The sequence below is a fragment of the Rhamphochromis longiceps genome, linkage group LG12 (genome assembly GCF_057381845.1).
Source record: "Rhamphochromis longiceps isolate RC_006_pf linkage group LG12, R_longiceps_female_GT1.1, whole genome shotgun sequence".
Classification (NCBI taxonomy): Eukaryota; Metazoa; Chordata; class Actinopteri; order Cichliformes; family Cichlidae; genus Rhamphochromis; species Rhamphochromis longiceps.
Window position 1 is genome coordinate 31,572,970 of NC_140568.1, and position 20,594 is coordinate 31,593,563.

The 20,594-nt window shown below is 38.9% G+C and overlaps 1 protein-coding gene across 2 annotated transcripts; it reads right to left on the minus strand.

The window, feature by feature from the left end:
• Positions 1–232: 232 nt before the first annotated feature.
• Positions 233–19,569, minus strand: zng1a (Zn regulated GTPase metalloprotein activator 1A). Of its 2 annotated transcripts, none has more exons than XM_085425808.1 (16): positions 19,404–19,569; positions 18,223–18,362; positions 17,980–18,066; positions 17,482–17,578; positions 14,341–14,432; positions 12,468–12,527; positions 10,859–10,896; positions 9,651–9,697; positions 8,136–8,222; positions 7,998–8,042; positions 7,376–7,432; positions 4,829–4,880; positions 2,876–2,944; positions 2,717–2,782; positions 2,475–2,598; positions 233–1,833 (listed from the first exon to the last, which is right to left on the minus strand). In XM_085425808.1, the coding sequence occupies exons 2-16, from the start codon at positions 18,326–18,328 to the stop codon at positions 1,760–1,762; spliced, it is 1,101 nt and encodes a 366-aa protein (XP_085281934.1). In that variant the 5' UTR covers positions 18,329–18,362; positions 19,404–19,569; the 3' UTR covers positions 233–1,759. The 2 variants fall into 2 exon arrangements, with proteins under 2 accessions (XP_085281934.1, XP_085281933.1); XM_085425807.1 differs by having other exon boundaries at positions 18,223–18,367; positions 19,404–19,568.
• Between the last annotated feature and the right edge of the window lie 1,025 nt (positions 19,570–20,594).

The following is a 20,594-nucleotide window of genomic DNA, read 5'->3' on the forward strand; positions in this document are numbered from 1 at the left end:
CGTAAAAGCGAATCTATTGATACTCCTTGTGCTATCGTGATGAGAGCTGTGGCTTTATATCCTAGTAAGCTGCTGCCCTGGAGGCCAGTCCCATTAACCCTCTGGACCTATCAGAGTAGCCTTACACCGCGGGGAGCCCCGGGAAGCAAACAAATGAGGAAAGGGGGATTGCGTGGTCCTGATGTGCGTAAGGCCCATTCACACAATACATAGAAACACCACGGTGCCAGTATGTTATTATTGTGTTTATTACGCGTTTTATTTCAGTTATACAAATCCTGGAAGCGGAGACAAGTCAAATTGCGCGGCGCGCGCGCGCACACACACTCTTATACAAAAAACATTGCATCTGATTTACTAGTTGTTGGGTTTGGGTTTGTTTGTTTTTTTCGCTTTATGGTTGCCGGTATCGAAATCTTTGATTCTTCATCGACCTGTAACTGTCTTGTTCTAAGAAACAAATAACAAGTTAAAACTTACATTTTATATTACAAATCGCACAGCAGCAGAGTGGTGTGTGCGTGTGGGGGGGTGTCTTGAGAATTTTAACACCAGGTCTAGCACGTGATAAGAAATCAAGGCTTTCTCACTCGGAACCCCCTGTGGGTTCGTTTAGTTTGCCACCTCTGGATGCCCGTGGGTGGTTTGACCATGAAAATGGCCATGGTAGGGCTTCCCGCAGCCAGTTAAGAAAAGCTGCAGCAGTCGCCTTAACGAGGCCATCAGCATCAGAATCGCAGTCGGAAACGGCACAGCTGCACGGTGCGCTTTGTGTTTGCGCGCACCTTGGTTTTACAATCGCGACAAATGTAATGCAAAGCCGTTCTTAAAGCAAACCTGGCCGACATCAGACATGTGCTAAAACAGCGCTGCTGTAGCATCTCCATTGCAAATGACTAAGTTGGGGAAACTCCACCCATTTCTTCACCTGACAGGACCTACTGTGCGCGCAAGAGATGGTTCTCACATACCTGTATCAATGAAGGCTTAAGTAACAAATACCAAAAATAAAAAATAAAAATAGAGTAGCTGTATTTGTCAAGGGCGAATTTGTCAAGTGTTACAATCATCAACTAAAGCTGCAAGCGCTATTATTTGACAATACTGTGAGGCGCGCCCCTCACAGTATTGTCAAATAACTGCATTATTCAAAAGAAAATAAATGACACAGTGTATTTTTTGAAAAGGAAATTAATTTAAAGAAAACCGTGCTACTTACATTTATCTATTCAGAACAATATTTACAAGCAGTGATGCTATTTTACCAGGAAACTGATGAAAAACAATTGTTTTGAGTAGGTTTATCAGGAAATCAGTAGAATACATACTTCAGAAGAAAAACAAACGTTTATTTTGAATAATTTAAAATCCACATATTCAAAGTGGGAAACATAGGTAGGACCACTTCAAGTACCATCCATTCCCCAAGTAGCAGAGCATGTGCATTGCTGGGTTGGCTCCTAACTTTGTAAATATGTTTATTTTATTAAATAAAACTTTCTAAAAATGCAATGGATTAATTAAATCACTGGACTTGTTTTGGGTAAATTTTCAGGGTCAGAATCTACAACTCCTTCTAAACGTAGCTTTTAAAGCAGGCTGTGATGGACACTAGTGCCTAAACACTTTATCCACCCTCTGATCTACCAAATCTTCATATAGAAAAGGAGTCTGAATGACAATCGCAGGACAGCCAGTCCCAACGCTTTTGCTCCAGAGTCAAAATCTGAAGCGAAGAAGAGGAAAAAAGGGCTTGAAGCTAATTTTTCTCTGAGCCGAGTAGCACTGTAGAAACAAACTTTTCCTGCAGAATGTCCTTGTCCAGGTTCCTTCCTGCAAAACAAAGTGGATTTTAATAAAGTTTGGCCACACACAGATATGAAAAGTGTAGGAGTTTTTTCCACTGCAGATAAAATGCCTCCATTTACAGTAACGTCCTTTGGTTATTAATGACCAATAAGTAAGCTAGACAGAAAACTAGGACGCAAAGAAAATTTATGATTTTTTTTTTTTTTATAACCAGAAAAACAATTTTACAATGGTGAATAAACGTTAGTAAACTATCTCCATGTAGTCAATACTGGCACAGAGAATGATTTAAAAATCTATAACAAAAGACCATTTTAATCGTTTAATGCAACATGCTGAATTTTAAGTAGTAAGAAAGCAAAAATTGTGTTTTTCACTGATATGCAGTCAAAGTGATTTACAATAAAATAGAGATAAATAAATCAAAAGTAGGAGGAATCACAGTAAATTAAAGTGCTGTTAATACAAAATCAAGTTACAACACAGAATAAAGTAAACCGGTAGAGTAAAAATAGTTTCTATGAGCAAAAGTCTCAACATCAACAAAGTTGTTTTTACAGCTTTTCAAAGCAACCCACAGAGTCAGCTAAACACAGCTGGAGTGTGATACTGTTCCAGAGTGGTATGAGGTGCATAAACACAAAAAAGTGTGTGTGCGTCTTCACCTATAAAGACAAGCCGGTTTATTCGCGGGTTCTCCCAGAGCTGTTGCGTCTCATTCAGCTCGTACAGCTCGTGAACCCCCTGCAGCATCACTTGGTGGCCTTTATCTGCAAACGACACTATGCCCTGTAAAAAACACACCGGTGACACATTAACCACACATTTGGAACTGATTACAGTAGTTAATAAGGCTGACATTATTGATCACTGTCGCCACCGGGGTGTCTATTGTGTTGTGCTGTACCTTTAAGCGGATGACGCTCATCGGCTGCCCGTCTTTGTTACAGAAAATCTTTTCCCACAGCAGATCCTGAAACGGAGGAAAATAAATTCAAAGGACGTTGCCGTTTTGCATATAATTAGCAATAACAGCAGAGATATGAATGATGAAGAGCGTGTTCACCTGGATGAAGGCGTTCAAGGCGTCCTCAGACAAATCCCCAGCAATTTCAAAGGTCACAGTTAAAATACTCTGAGGATGCAACATACAATATCAAAATCAAACATATAATTAGAAAAATATTATTACTTTTAAAATTAAAAGTATATACTTCAAACATGCTTGGTTTCTATACGTTTGTGCCCTGAGCAGAACTGATGGGATTTACTTCAAACACAAATTCACATAAATTTTCAGTTTACTGAAACTAGCAAAGTCGTAATGAAAGCTAAACAAAAGAAGTGTTTTTCTAGCACCCAAACTGATGACTTTGTAAATGAACGTGAGAAACAACACGACCCCGTGTGGCACCTGAAACCCAGCTCCACACTCCTTTTTTTTTATCACCCCCCCCCCCCCCCCCCCCTCTCTTTTTCCTCTCTCTCACACAGAAACACAGTCCCTCCCCTCCATACTTCCTCACAGCATTTAAAGGGCACTTTGCAGATATTTGAGGGGTTTTGTGTCAAAGTGTTAAAGTTATATACTTCCTTGTCTTTTAGTATAACAACAGAATAAGAGCATTCTCATTTACATGAAAAGAGCAACATGGGGGGAGAAGAGGTGGAGGGGATTGAGAGTGTGCCTGTTGAGCTTCATGCGGGAAAGGAAACCTGAGAGAAAAAGACAACAATGCTGTGATTTACCCACACAAATAACCCTAATCTCTCCTCATCCTGTGATAAAAGTTCATGGGTATAAAGCACAAGTGACAACAGAAAGAGACCTAATTGCTTAAAGGAAGCATACGATCTATTAACTGATGAGCATATCCATGTGAAACTAACCCTGGAAGAAACAAAGTTTTGCCAAATATTATTTAATATGAAAACAAATCAGCTCAAGAGACAATTGTGATTAGAGTTACACTTTATATTTTGTATTCATATCCAACATCCTGGATTCATAAATGGATTCTGTTTAAACAACTATAACGCCACAAAACGCAGAGAAGATTCTTGCCAGTGTCGTGATCATCTAGTCAACACACAATATTGCGTAAAATTCTTGAGCGACCCTCAAGTTCTCTATATATTTAGTTGTTCAGGCTTTCTGAAAGGGTTGCAAACGGCTGTTGTGTGCCAAATAGAAAGAACTGGGCTGAAAAACAAGTGGCAACAGGTCTGATGGCATGATGAAGCTTTGGTACAAATTCTCATCAGTGTATAAGGCAGAGGTCAGCAGAGAGATACAGCAGTGAGTGTTTACACGATGGAGGCTCTGTCATGATTTGGAGCTACTTTCCAGCCAGTGGTGTTGGGCATCATGTCAAAATTGATGGAATTACAAATGAAGGAAAGTACAGTGTGATTTTGATCCACCATGCAATACCATCTGGAAAGTATCTGATCGGCAACAGCTTCATTTTTTCAGCATGACAATGATCCCAAACACACTGGCAGTCAAGTAAAAGCATACATGGATAGAAAAGCACACACTAGAAGACCATTAGTCTTGGACTGGCCTCCCCAGAGCCCGGACCTCAATATTACTGAAGTAATGTGGAAATATTGTATTTACGTGCATGATTCAATAAATCACTGCACCTATTCCACATTTTCCTACCAAAATATAAAGAAACAAAGACCGACTTTCAACTTTTGCTCAGTACTGCAAGTCTGTCAGCTGTGAATGTTAAGTTGTGTATGACTCAGTCAGGGTTTGTTTAAAATGTCATAAAAAACATCAAAAGCCTCAAGTTGATCTAATCACAAAAAGCATTGCGGGAAGGGATTTTTCACTACAGTGAGACAGCCCAGGGGAATGCAGGGCAGAGTTTTAGCCTGAGGACAATGAAGCCCTCTTTCTCCCGTAGGAAATGATGTGTTGAAATAAATTAGCAAACAAAACAAGAAAAACTCCCAGTGGTGTACAAAGTTCAAGAACAGGAAATAAATCAACTGAAAGAGACAATACCTTGTCAAGATGTGCTCTTGTAGGTTTGACAAGTTGGAGTTTCTCTGCAAGACTTCGAGATAAGAGAAATTATGGTTTTACATAGATTTTTTGTGACACTCAGATAAAAACAGATAAAGTAAATCAACCTCATTTTTAAAATATTACAGTAGAGTATTTGCAGTTTTGCCTCTGTACGCCACCCCATTGGATTTTAAATGAAATGGTTGAAGTGCAGACTTTCAGCGTTTATTCAAAGGGTGTAACAAAACTACATCATGAACTATTTAGGAATTACAGACATTTTCTTTTCTTTTTTTCTTTTTTTACACAGCCTCCTGTTTTTCAGAGGCTTAAACATAATAGGACTGTCGAGTAGTTTCACAGCCAGGTGAGACCCGTTTTCTTATTATTTCATGACAGATTAAGCAGCTAAAAGATCTAAAGATGATTCTAAGTGATGAACTTTGATATTTGGTAACTGTACACTGGAAACTCTATATATGAGGTCCACAGTGCATGTCAGTAACCTGGTTTCAACCTAACAGAGCATCCAGAGCTGCTGAAGGCAGAAAAATCCACAAATGAGCAGCAACTGAAGGCAGCTGCAGTAAAAGCTTAGCAGAGCAGGGGGAGAAACAGTGTTGGGAGTTATTGACCAGTGTTTTTTAAATAAAAATTTAAAAAGTAATTACTTAAAAAAATTATTTCTTTGTCCAATTACATTTGAGCCTCTGAAAATGGGAGATTGTGGATAATATCTGTAATTCCTAAACAGTTAATGCAATAGTTTAACCCCATTGTTTTGACTTAAAGCCCACTGCAGTGGTGTACTGAAGCAAAATTTTAAAAAATCTAATTTAATCTAATTATATATATATACTCTTTGCATATTATGTTATGTTAGACCACCAATTACATTTTGTGCCTTTGGAGCTGCCTCTACTATTTTTGTACTGTGTGTCCTCTTCTCTGATAGCTGACGTCGCGGGACATTTAAGAACCTGTTTGTGTTGATCTCACACTGTTATTATTTTAAATTGGTAACAGTTAATCTAAGGGGTTTATTGCTTATTGCAGTGCTTCCTACTGCGGACAGTGGGATCCCCTCAATGGACTTTAAGATGAAGCACAAGTTATGAAGTTTGCTGCTATACTTGGAATTATTTCATTTCATTAAAAAAAAAAAAAAAAAAAAAACACAAGCAGAAAAAAGAATTCACTTTTTCCTCCAGAGTTGGTCAGGAGTGATCAATAACAATCAAACACTGATGCTGAGCTCATAAGAAGCCACTGCTTTGTTTTTGAGGTTAACCAGCCAGACAGGTTTAAGCTTCTATCTAAAAATGGCATCTGGAAAAAATGCTTGGAACCATCTCCGTTGTCTCGAAAGCTGCAAAGTTTAATTCTGATTTTGTGGTATGTTTACTTTTATGTATTACTGCCTATTGCAAAAACATTATCATTATGGCCTTCATTATTAAATAAAGGTTAACCAACTGCAAATGTACTTGACCCTACTGATGACTTTTATCTGTTTCCTCCTAATCTTCTACAGAAAAGAAGTGGACTTTAGAGATTTCTTCTTTGTGTTTGATCTCAAAGTATAATGCAATGTATGCTGTGCTTAATTACAGCTCTAAACAGACTTGCAAAGGCTTTAGAAATGCCAATTAAATCCTACAGAACACCCACCAACACTTCCAAACAAACTACAGCCCTTGTGCCCCCACTTCTCCCTGACCTCACAAGGAGGCTAAATGTTGTGTCCAGCTGCTTGAGCCCTGCGTGCTGTTAGTGCCACACAGGCTGAGCGGCGGGGGGCCGCTTCAAACAGCCAGCATGGGATTGAAGGGAGGCGGGGCCCGTGATCTCAAAGGCAGGGGTAAAGGAGCTATCTTTTGGGACAAGGGAAACTCCTCGGGAGCCAATGGACACACACAGCACTAATCCTCTGCAGCTGGCCCAGAGACAGCATGTAAGAGAGCTTTAACACATTCACATGAAGGGATGAACACTGATTCTTTTCATTATAATGGCATTCTACAGGGGATACAATGTGATGATCATCCTGTGGTGTAACAGAGGGATGCTCAATAAAAGAGTCTGTTAATTAGGGAGAAACATGGTCACCACGGTATCAGGACTGCTGGGTAGACAGTTCAAAGTAGCAGCAGAGGCCATCAGTGGCATCAAAATTATTATGTTTTTATCTTTGGACTGCAAGTTTTTGAGATGAGGACAACAGATATAAGTAGTGAGCAGTACATAAACTGGACAATGCATTAATAAAGTGCCAAAGAAAGATTTCAGCTCTGAAATGCTTTTATGTCAATATATTTTCTTGAATTTCTTTAGGGTTTCACGTCAGTTCTTATTCTCAGTAACATACCGTAAACACCTCAACATAAATATTTGTATCATCTTTAGTTTAAGCTTTATTTTGAAAATCTGTTTCTTCATATGAGGATGTCAATAATCATGCAGCACTTACACGTGTACCAGTTATCTACACTGATGTTATGTTTGGCTTTCAATAATAACTTGAGTTACATTAAACTGACTCACTTTGCTCCGTCCTTACTGTCGAAGGAATGCAGATCCAACACTTCAGAGAGATCAACCCTGCAGACAAAGATCACAAGTTATTTTATTTTATTCTTTAGTTTAATTTAAATTCCACACCAAGTTGAGTAATAAATCAATAAATTAAGCCAGACATTTAAACTTTTCTAAAACAAAGTAACCAAGTCAGCTGAATTAGGCACAAAACCCCCAAAAGTTTCGACAATGTTTTTTCGGTTAACCCCTCGCTGCATGGCGTCTTTCATCTGCTCACCCAGTTCTGAACTCTGAAGGAGTTATGCTTGTGTTAGCCAGATGCTACCTGGGTTCAATAACGCACAGCAGGGTGCGTGCGCACACATATTTGGATGCATGCGCATTCGCACATATGCAGACCTGGGGTCAGAGAGCAAAGCCTTGTGGGAAACTGGACACCACGCAGGGGTTTGGTGTTTACTCAGGTCACAGCAGTTTGTGTTTGTACATGTGCAAGTCACGTCTGAACAGCTTTATCTTTGACACAAAGATCTGAGCAGGAGTCACACCAAACACAGCAGGGGACCAGGCCACAGAGAAGCCACTTAACCCTTTCTCACAACACGATTCCCTATACCTTACCACTCACCTTGATCTTTGGGTTTCTATGATCTTGACGAGCCCATTTATAGACCTGAAGTCAGAGAAACCATAAACTTTACACATATCCACTCTACAGACACCTAAATAGGGAGATGACAACCAGGACAAAATATTGAATGCTGACCTGACAGTGTCTTTGACTTCCTTTAGTTCCTCCTCCGTCACCAAGTCTGTTTTGTTGATAATGGTCAAGTCAGCAACAGCAATTTGTCTGAAAGGATAATAAAGACAACGCTGAGTTCATGTGACAAGTGAACACGCACTTTAAATTTTCTATGACACCAACAATGGACAAAAAACAAAACAAAACCCACAAAGAAGTGTAGAAAACCTGACACACAGGTACACCTCAGTCCCATGAAGGTTCTTATCTATAATCAGATATTATGCAGTCATGATCTTGCCTGGCAACTGGCTAAAAGAGCATTTCTAGTATTTATGCACCTGCAACACCTTTCACAACATTAATATTTGATGTACATCTACAGAAGTTTTTAGTCAGTTTATTTTATATTAGAGAAGCAAGTGAACACAGTTGTTAAAACCAGTTCTTATTGGTTATCTCAAATTGCCAAAGTAAAATCTCAACTTCCTCCAACTTATCATTGCATCATCACCTCTGGATTAAACTACTGTAACTCTCTGTAATTTGATTGTGCACACATTAATCTCTCCTTTGCTTCCAGTTAGTCCTAAATATTGCTGCACATCTCTTTAACATGATCACATAACTCCAGTCTTAGCAGGTTTACACAGGGCCCTGCCCATTTTCGAATTGATTTTAGGATTCTTTTACTCACTTTTGGTGCTACTTCTTAACCAGCTGCTCGACTTATATAATCCTAAAACTGCATTTAGAACATCTAGTCGAGATATTTTTAAATCCCATCTTAAAATGAATGCTTTTACCATGGCATTTTTTCAAGCTCATTTTCCCATCAGGTGTTTTACGCTGTGGCGTTTGTTTGGTTTTTTCCAACTTGTTTTTAGTCAGTTTGACTGGTTTTGTTTCATTGATATGTGGTTTTATCTTGTTTGTTTGAAATTAACTTGTAAAGCACTTTGACCAACCTTGTTGCTTTCAAGTGTGCAACAGAAATAAAACCGACACTGACAACCACAAAAGTTAAGTTATACATGACCGGCAACCATCTACCGCACCTCTTTTCATTGTGATTAAGTGTGTCAATTTTCCAGCGGAAAAAAGAGGCTAAATAATACAGTAGCATGGGCATGTATTAGTAAGTCTTAATGTGTAGCAACGTGAAATGCACAGCAAACTCAAGTGAGACTTGAGCACTGTTTAGTTTAGAGGTGAATACACAAAGACAAAGGATGCAAAAGGTCACACAACTGCTCTTTTGTCATCAGCATATTTGTTCAACGACAACAGCACACAGCTGCTGTAAGACACAAGCTGGGAGACAAACACAGAGCCGCGACGAGAGCAGAGTCCACATTGAGTCATAAAAGCTTGATGATGGCGATACTGTGCGGTTGGTTCTGTCTGTAATTTTGGGAAATCCACCCTATTCATGTCTGCACAGTAATTATAAAGTTTGTTAGCATAGCTTTGCAAAGACAATAAATGGCTCCTGCTTCCAAAGAAATTATTTAAAAAAAAATACAGCCAACTTACCTGGCTGCTTCATTGACAAGTCCATCTGCTTTTTCCTCTGCTAGTTGCTAACATGTGGAGAGTGGAGATAAGTTACAAATGCAACGTCAAAATGACAAATAATAATAAGAATTTAAAGGGGCTGCATTGCTCATGCTTTATGCGTTCTTTCAAGAATCAGAATAGCTAATATGTACAAAAATGTGACACTGAGATAGATAAGAAAGGCCTGCGTTTAATATCTGCAAATTAAGTGATTTTCTTAACACGTGGAACCACGGGAGATCACTTTCCATTTTCTTTTTATCTCCTCTTCTTGCTGGATGGGACACAAAAGACTGCACTGGGGGTGCTGCATTTTCCAAAACAGCTTAATATGTAATAACAGGGAGAGCAGGAGGTGTTAATCTGGGTCCTGACCCTTAGTGCCAGTGTGACATTAATCTGTCATCGGCTGAATCACCACAGCTTTGTCTCTAGAGGACTGAATGACAAAAAATGTATTAAATAAAACCTAATAGAATGACCAATTGCTGCTTTTATCTGACATCCTCTCTCCTGGGACTGAAAAGTCAGGGGCAGATAGATTTATATAAATTTAGGACAGACAGATATTTGATGAGATAGATGAAAGGAGAGACAGGTGAGTGGATGTGACATTCCTATTACATGGTCACATCTCTGATATCCATTACTCTTTCACTAAGATTTAAATCCCCTGTCTTTCTGTCAGGAGTTTCTTCACGTTGCCTTTGAGGAGAGGACAGCGCCTAGGCCATGAAATGTGTCACCTCAGTGAGTATGACACCTTCAAATTAGAGCCCATTATCTAGATGTCACTTGCCCCACTCCTTTTAAGTAGCACAAAGGGGGCAGGATGTGACTGCGTATCTATTGCTGTTTACTGCAGGTTAACAAACAACTGCACAAGTTTAGCACCAAAAAGTCACTAAATGAGTTTAGCTACTACTCAGAATTTGCACTGAAGCTGACTGACATGGTCAAGACTACAACTAACAGTTATTTTCTTCCTATTATTAATTATTCAGTGTGAAAGATCAATCAGAATGTCCCCACAATGCAAAGTGAACTTATTAAACAGTTCAAAATCTCCCAAATTATTAAACTCAAATGCTCATTGCAGACCGTTTCTTGAACATCTTGTCTGTCTTGAGTAATTATTTTAGTACTAAATGTCTCAAAGCTACTCAAAAGTACACAACACAAACCTGCAGTCCATACTTGGCATCAATGACAGTGACGATGCCTAGGAGAGACAAAAACACCACATATCGAGGATTAGTGAATTAAAGGCGAAACCACAACTTGTGCTTGTCCTCTCTGTGCAGCAGCTGCCTGTTGGTGTTTGGTTTTGTCTGTCTGAGCTTTTGGTTTTGTAGCCTGTAACAACAGAGTAGACAGCTGAGTATTGAGCGTGAGAACCAAGGTACCATTTAAAGTAGACACAATTTGGCCAAGTCAGATACACTACATGGACAAAAGTACAGCTCCACCCAAATATAACACCTACAGGAACTGCTCACCCGTGAAAACCCATGCCGTGAAGCTCCCGGTGCACAGGTTTCATGCTGATGTTAATGTCAGTTATTGAGGCTGCATCCACCTCAGCACTCGCTGACCTGCTGCCAGTTGGTTGTTAAGCAGTTCCACTTTGCAATAACACCACATATGAATGAATGAATTCAGTGCGCTCTTTAGAACAACCCATTCTTTCATGTTTGTAAAGGCAGACCGCATGGTGAGGTGCTCTGTTTTATATTTATGTACTTTTGAAAATAGGACTGAGAAGACTAGAATTCAAGGATTAAAAGGTGTGGCCCAATACTTTTGTCGAATGTACGTCATCGCTATAAAAATAAAATAAAATAAATTAAAAAAACACGCAGAATTTAAGCCAGTGTGATCATGTTTTTTAAAATCACATTTATTCTGCAATTTGAGCTTCATAGGCCCGAAACAGAAAACCTAAATTTTAGCCTTTAAGAATATTTTAATTCCGTTCAAATTTTGTTTTTAATGGTACAGAACAGGTAGTAATAGTAGTAGTAGTTATACACATAAGGGACCAGAGAAGCTTAAGTAAACACACCAGAGTTTACATTAGGATCTTTATACTGACAACACTATTATCATGTTATTTGTACAGAATAATAAGATCTGTGCTGGGATTTTCAAATTAATCAACTCTGCAGTGAAAAAGTTGCAATTAATCAAATTCAGAACAATTTTTAACTAAAGAAAGTGTTTAGTGTAGTTAAAGGCTGTTTGCATGAGCACCAAAACAGATAGAAATCCAGCCACAAATGTCAGCTGTTTGCAGTTCTCTGCTCCGTGTGTGTGTGTGTGTGTGTGTGTGTGTGTGTGTGTGCGCGCGCGCGACACAGTGTGACATAGCAGAAACACGTGCAGCAGTACATTAACAGTGAAAGCAACTGCTAAAGAGTGTTAAGAGTGGAGGCTTTCACATTTACCTTACATGACGCAAGTGTGCATGCACCTGATGAAAAATACGTTTCTTAAACTATTTGGTTTTTAAACTGTTGCTTTATACTTTTAATTCTCCGTCTTTACAAACACAATAAAGGCAAACACATTCAAATGGAAAGACTTACAATATGTGCACGCAACTAGAGAAGGGTGCAATAAAACGTAAACATTTGAAATGTGATTTCACGCCTCACCAAAGACGCCATTATCTCTGTTTATCTCTACATAGGAAGTAGATGTGTGATGGGCTTTACAGCTGCAAAGTCAAAAAACCTGACAGACACAGCAAAAGCGCCAAAGTACAAACTTACATCATTACATATCTCTTACCGTCCAGATAGATGTCACTGCCAAGCTCTGCATCAACCCAGAACATGGAGGCCACAGCTCCTGTCAGAGGAAATGCAAAGTGTCTGATACCAAGGGCTAGATCCACTGACAATTTTCTTTCTGATTTATTTGAAAATGCTTTAGCTATCACAATTTCCACAGATTCAAGACATCTTAATAGTACGTCTTTTATTTGAACAAAAGAACCAGCAAATATGTAGTAAACACTTTAATTATTCTCACAAACCTTTCATGCATTTTTTGTCTGTGTTTTAAACAAAACCAATATCTGAAGCCTTCAGTTGTTCCTGTCCTTCTCGTACATTTGACTTGTTTCTATTTTCCTGAGGACGTGGTTATTACAAGACCCTCTGTTACCATGCCAGCCACCGCTTGTTCACATAGCTCCCTTTGTCTAAGTGCCAAGCCAGAATAAGAAAGCATTGTAAATATTTGATGCACGTGTAATGAAAACACTGTTTTTGAGTGGCATGTTTCACATAACTCATCCAGCCTCTTCTTGAAAGAAATGAGATAATCCCCTTGGGAGTCTTTATGACTGACAGCACTGCCAGAGCCAATGACAGACCTGTCCTCGTCCGTAACAAGCCAATGACGTGGCAGAGACGCGAGCCCTAGACCCACTCTGAGCGTGCTCAGTTGGTTCTGTCTTTTGTGTAAGCCATTAGCGCCTGACACCTGTCATTTAGTGGCACATCCCAAATGTTATAGCACTCGCCTTGTTATAGCCCAACACTGATTTTGTGATTCAAGCCTAAGCAATGAATGGATAGCAATACTATCACAGCAGTTAGTTATAAAATGGTAAACTTGAGATGAATATCCCTAGTAAACGTCTTAGTGCAGTGGTTAATACATTTGCTCGGCAAGAAGAAGCTGGTTCAACTGGGGTTGCATCAGGAAGGGGATGTGGTGTAGCAAGGCAGAGAGAGACACTGTTACCATAACGATACAGAAACCTAAATAAAGAATTATGGTTCACTTTTTAACCCTCTCAGGCTCAAATTAAACTTTTTGTTGCTAATGCACAACCAAGTCCTGCAGTGGTACTTCTGAATAAAATAAAATCTCATAAAATATGTATGTGGGGTAATCAGGTTGTTAGTTTTTAACTGTTGCAAATCTGCAACGCCCACCTTGAGAGGGTTAAAACTTCTAGGCAAGAATTTTATCTCACTAAAACAGATCGTTTAGCCTGTCAAAACAGTACTGGAAGTAGACTGACATTAATTTAGCACTACTCTAGCCTTACTGACCAAAGCCATATTTAACCATACATGCAAACAGTGCATTCAAACACAGAATAAATCTGTGCAAGCCAGAGGAAACCCACGCAAGCACAGGAAGAACAAAAACCACAGAGATAGGCCCGAGCTGGCCAAGACACTAGAATCAACCATCATCCCTTGTTGGTTCTAGTTTACACCAATCTTTACCTTTACATGACTTGAAAAACTTTAACTGGTGTGTTCAACTTTCTCTAGCATTCAGGATATAAAACGTAGCAGCTGAAATTGTGAATTTAAGATTTATGATAAAAATCAATCAATAACCGACTGGCAGACACAGAGACTGCGAAAAAATAAGATCTGACGTTCATGACATGACATCTGTGTGTGTGTGTGTGTGTGTGTGTGTGTGTGTGTGTGTGTGGGGGGGGGGGGGGGGGGCTGTAAAAAAACTGCTTCCAGCCCACACACACCACCTGGTGGAACAGCTGGTGACTGAGGTTTCACAGAACCAGCAAATAACTGAATGTTTGCTGCCTGTGCTGCAGATTAAAATCAGCTACAAACACACATATATGCTCAACATATTCTAACTTCTCCAAAAAAATGAAAAAGTATGTTACCTGGATCAGCAAGTCCAGTGGTTTCTAACAAGATGTAGTCAAACTTTCCTTTCTTCTCCATCAGGTTTTCAATGGCTTTGAGACCATTGTCCCTTAAAAAAAACAAAACAAAAAAACCCAATGACCAATAACTAAAGACAGCTTATATTTAACTTGCCAATTGACATCCTATCGTCTTATCCAAGAAAACACAATACAAACTCTTATTTGACAAAACAGCCAAAATCAAGGACTGAATACCCGCTCATTTATGTTTATATTTTTATATATATTTTCAATCATCTCTACATTACAGAGCAGTGGAGGCCACATGAGAAACTGGGTTTTGCTGTGGAGGGCCACACCAAAAATGGGGAACTCAATTCTGCTCAATAGTCATTTTATCTTTTTATAAACTGCCACTGATAAGATGCTCTGATCAGGCCCCAACGGAGGCCAACTGGGAAAATTCACTGGACACCCCTGTTATAGAACAATACCATATACAAAGAATTATGAATGTAGGATATAAGGTAAGTTCACATATAAAATATATGAAACATATATCACTTCTTCTTCTTCTTTAGGTTTTTCCCTTTAGGGGTCTCCACAGCAGATCGTCTGCCTTCATTTCACCCAACCCTACCATCCTCCTCTGTCACACCAGCCCTATATATGTCCTCCTTCACTACATCCATGAATCTTCTCAGTGATCTTCCTCTTTTCCTCCTGCCTGGCAGCTACAAATGCAATCTCCGACTACCTCACCGACAGACCACAGTACGTCAGGCTGAAGGACATCACGTCTGACACAGTGGTCAGCAGCACAGGAGCACCACAGGGAACTGTGCTGTCCCCTCTTCTCTTCACCCTGTACACCTCTGACTTCTGCTACAACTCTGAATTATGCCACATTCAGAAGTTTGCAGACGACACAGCCATCATGGGGTGTATCTGGGATGATCAGGAAGAGGAGTACAGAAGTCTGGTGAGGAACTTTGTCGCATGGAGTCACACAAACCACCTGCAACTCAACACCTCAAAGACTAAGGAACTGGTTGTGGACTTCGGGAGGTCTAGAGCAGGTCCACTGCCGGTTCAGATAGAGGGGGAGGAGGTGGAGGTGGTCAACAAGTACAAGTACCTCGGGCTGTGGGTGGACAATAAACTGGACTGGTCATGCAACACAGAGCACCTGTATAAAAAAGCCCAAAGCCGACTGTACTTCCTCAGGAGGCTGAGGTCTTTTAACATCTGCAGGAAGTTCCTGAGGATGTTTTACCAGTCGGTGGTTGCTGGAGTACTTTTCTATGCTGTGGTGTGCTGGGGGAGCAGCACAGCAAAGAAGGACTCATCCAGGCTGGAGAAACTGATCAGGAGGGCTAGCTCTGTGGTCGGCATGAAGCTGGACACTCTGGTGACAGTGGCAGAGAAAAGGACATTAAAGAAACTGATGGACATTATGGACAATGCCAGGCATCCTCTGCACACGGCCATTAACAACCAGAAGAGTCTGTTCAGTGACAGGTTGCTTCTCCCAAAGACAAGAACTAACAGACTTAAAAACTCCTTTGTCCCACACGCCATCAGACTGTTTAACTCCTCCCTGGAGGGGAGAGGGAGGGGAAACAGGAGGACAAAGGAGGGGGGAACAACTAAGCTGTAGTGCCTCTTCACCTCACTGTACAATACCTTTTGTGCAATACTTTTGTAAATAGTCAACGGTGCAATAGACTCAATACTTGAAATGTGCAATTCACTTGTATTTTTATTTTTATTCCTATTTATTCTATTTATCCCCTTCGTATATTTTATTTATATTGTCTCTGTATTTATATATATATATATATATGTGTGTGTGTGTGTGTGTGTGTGTGTATTATATATATATATATAATATTCTGTAACTCTGTAACTTCTGTCGGTGCTGTGCTTTTTTGGAAATCGAATTTCCCAGAGGAACCCACCCGAGGGATTAATAAAGTTCTATCTAATCTAATCTAATATCCTTAATCCAACATATCTACTATCCCTCCTCTGCACATTTCCAAACCATGTCAGCGTCACCTCTCTAACTTTAACACTAAAACCCATTCCTAATCCTGTCCATGTTGGTCACTCTCAATAAATACTTTTGCAAAAAGTAACAATAAATATATAAAACAATTCAAACTGGTCAAGTGATACAGCACTTAATCTTCCTGTTGGTCAAATAAGCCTTACAGACACAACAGATGTATTTTAGTTTATTTAAAAAAAACTATGCTCACAAATTATACCCTCACTGTACGCACAAATCAGTCCCACATCCTCCTTCACGCTTTGTGGTCGGAAACGCACACTTTGTGACTCACAAAGAAACCACAACTGAAGGTAATTCATCAAACCAAAGTCCAGGTTTCCACAGGTCTAATGTCCCAGTTTCTTTGCGACAGTTTGATGATGAAGACATGATTCACAGAGTATCCTCTCGCAAGTTTATGTTAAGGTGACGCTGACCGGACGTTGCAGGCATTGGTGTGGGCTCTGATCTAAGACTGCAATAACTGGGGACTAATGAAGCTGGAAACTTGAAAAGGACTGTTTCTGTAAACCCACACAACATGCTGATGGTCTAAAGAACATTATGATCGCAAGAAATCACACTAAAAAAAACTACATATAGCACATATCTAGTAATTATTTCCTATGAATATCTTATGTAGCTGGTTAAGATGCTGAAGTAATGTAAAAGGCGACACCTTCAGAAATTCAAAATTTGTAACATATTTTTTCTTCGCAGACACTTTTATTCATGATCCTCTTTGTATTATTTCATATTTCAATATCTTCAGTATTCCTCTATATCTGACAAAATGTGAATGAGAGGATAATTTATTTATTTATTTTTTGATCGTGGGACCCATAGTGCCAGAAATTATACATGTGTTTAAAAATCATTGCATAATAATATCCCTGAAAAATCAGAGTGAAACTATGAGTTTTATCGGAGATGGCTGTCACACTGAAAAGAAATCTCATACTTTTCCAATCTCACATAAAAATGCACCAATTATTACCACAGTAGTAGTATTATAATGTCTTATTAGAAATAGAAATGAGTCAAAATGTATATTCTTAATGCTAACTCAACACTAAATGGGCTTTAGCTACTCTACATACTTGACAGAGCAGCAGAGGCAGCCGTTCCTCAGTTCTAGCCACTCCTCGTATAGCTCTCCTGCCTGACTCACTGCAAGGGACTTCTCAAGGGCACTGCCTGCAAGAAGAGGAAAGATGAGCGATTCACACCTAGAAATTTATACCAATACATTCAACATTTACAAGATCTATAAAGATGTCAAATGAGGTTTTCACACCAATCAAACTAATAAAAACACAAATGTAAATAGGCTAAACTACAAAACTGTCCACTGCTTGACTGAACATAAATGAAGGCAACAATGCCATACTTCAAATGCAGTTCCTAACTTTAAAAAATCTAGATGAAAAACTTTGGCTTTTTGTATATCAGTGTAAGTTTGTTACTGTGCTGCCCTCTAGTGGAAATCAGAGGAAATAACAACAACAATCATTCACCTGTCACCAAGAAAACAGAACAAAACAGGCAAAAATAACGCCTGCTTTTGATTTCTCTGAGGCATATTAACGGTTTACTACCTTCTCCAAATTCATTTAGTATGACAGCAATCCGCTTGTTGTGTTGTTCTGTAAGGATATAGTTCAGGAGTGTAGTTTTTCCAGCACCTATGAATAAATAAATACAGAAACATATAAGGAGTGATATTAGTACCATACTTATGATGTAACACAGGCTGAGTAAACAATACCCTGCAGCTTAGTCTCAGATTATAACTCTTTTATAAGCTCATTAAAGCAGCTCGTAATACAGATCTCGCTCACCAAGATAGCCTGTGATGATAGTGACCGGTATTTGCCCTACGGGAGGACCAGGCTGTGTGTCGATGGGCACCAACTCTGGGCAATCATCATCCTCATCCAACATCATGCCAGAAATTATGTTTTAGGTGCACAAGGTTTATCTGACCTGACCAATAAGCACAAAACACATATTGCTGAAGATATGCACAGTAAATAATAATAATAATTACTTAGTACATCTGGAGAAAAAGGTTAATGACATTAGTTAAACAATATGCCGAAGAAATCCATGAATAAAAACATAACTCAGGCACATTTTCTTCAGTTGTGTCATAACACATGACTGAACAGGCCTATGAGAATTTTTTAGAAAGGGACTTACTGTATAATAGAGAAATGTTTACAAGTCTAAACAAACCAGCAGATGTAATGTTCTCCACAGTTTTACCAGAACAGCAAAAGTGACATTCACTGAATTATACAGTTGTGATCAAAAGTTTACATACACTCGTCATGATTGTTCAACATACATCACCAACTACTTTAAAACACAAGAAGTAGGTGCACAAGTTTGAGTTCATTTAGGAATTTCTCAAATCCACACAGGGAAAAAATTATACAAACAGATTTAAATATAGATGTGTACCCAAACTAATATTTTTAAATACCCCTTAGCAAGTTGCACTTGACCAGATTCTTTTGTTAGCCATCAACAAAGTTCTGCCACAGTTCCTATATTTGACTACTCTTCTTGGCAGAATTGGCAGTTTATTTAAATTTGCTGGTTTCCTGACACTTCTACCACTTATAATGAGCCATGATTACTGATGGGAAGTTAGCAGGCATTGGTCTGATCTGGTTAAGACATTTTAGAGCCTTCAGCGCAACTTACTAACAGACTGAAGTCAGTGTATGTAAATATTTGTGTGGATCAGAGAAAATCCAAAATAAATCCATACTTGTGCAACCAATTCTTCTTTGTTAAAGTTACTAAAAACGTATGCTGCATAATCATTCAACCTTAAAAAAATTAATAAGAAATAAATTTAAATAAAAAACCCTTTCAAGAAATCATCAAAAATCTAAAATTACTGCTACATTCATGCCCACGATGAGTGGATCTGTCCACAATCGTACGAGCCACCAGAATCGCCTGTATAACATAATGAAGAATAACGAGGAGGAACCGTTGTCTCTCCTACCTGCTGAATCACAATGACAACAGAAACAACCGGACTTCCTTCGAGTTGCTATGAATTAATTAAAAGGCTGTTCTTCATAAAATTGCAAACACTTGAAGCTTCATCAAAAAGCACTCGTCTCCACTGCTGTTGCTTAGACAGCGTGTTACACCGTCTACACTCCGCTCAAATCCTGAAGCAAGGACAAAGTTCCGCTTTTGCTACCAGCGATGAACTCAACAGGCAGAGTAAACGCTAAAGGTGGAAATTACAAAGAATAAATTACAAAGAAATTCTTTTAAACATTTAAAACTTTTTTTTCATTAAAATAAATACGCTAACGTGTGGTTTCTCTCGGCTCTAGAGACAGTTTCTCTACACGGACCTGGTCCTGGTTGATGGTGGCAAACAACCACACGGTGGGGACAAAAAACAGTTCATGACAAAGCGTGTCACATGGGCAGATTTTTATAAAGGAAACTTTTAGATATAACATATAATAGTAGCATTAATACAGTGCAACACATTTATGATTCTGTATATTGGATTAATACTGTTTTAGTATTCTATAAAAGGCCGCTGTATAAGGAATATGGAGTCAGCTGCAACAGCTTCCCACGTTTATTTTTCGTTTATCAACTGTCTTCAAAAGTTTGAGTTTGTGAAATTTATAGAGAGGCTAAATATCAGACATCACCCAGGATCACAATGTGATCCCCTGTGTTACAGATATATGACAGAAAACAGATATTACAACTAAAAATTTAAAGCCACAATTTACTTTAACTTCTCCAGATCGATAAACCTTCAAACATTACTGATAGGACACTTGTCAATAGGAAACATTTTTATATTAGGCTCAGTTACTTAAATATTGCATTTAGTCTTTTATTTACTTTCTTCTTATGCAAAATTTACCTGTTGTTTGAAGACAGTAAGCAATAGACAATTACAGACAATTTTAATCCTAAAGACTTAATTTAGTAGTTTTGTCTTTGCTATTTTAGTTATTGTCATGGTTGTCCGTTTTGAGCCCTGAGCTTGTTTGTTTTTTGTTATTGTTAAGTATTCTTCGTTTGGTTATAATCCATGGTATGTATTTCATGACTGTGAGTTTTTTGACAATATTTAATTGTTATTCCCGAGCCTTAACTATGATTCCTTGTTTGGACTGAGTTTTGTTTATTTCTATGATTCTTTTCGCATTCTGAG

What these genes read in the sequence shown, in the direction of transcription:
- zng1a (XM_085425808.1), bottom strand. Translation starts at nt 18,328, where the DNA reads ATGATGTTGGATGAGGATGATGATTGCCCAGAGTTGGTGCCCATCGAC. An exon ending in CTTGTCAATGAAGCAGCCAG is followed by an intron (nt 8,223 to 9,650) that starts GTAAGTTGGCTG and finishes TTATCCTTTCAG; the next exon opens with ACAAATTGCTGTTGCTGACT. An exon ending in ATAGAAACCCAAAGATCAAG is followed by an intron (nt 7,433 to 7,997) that starts GTGAGTGGTAAG and finishes CTTTGTCTGCAG; the next exon opens with GGTTGATCTCTCTGAAGTGT.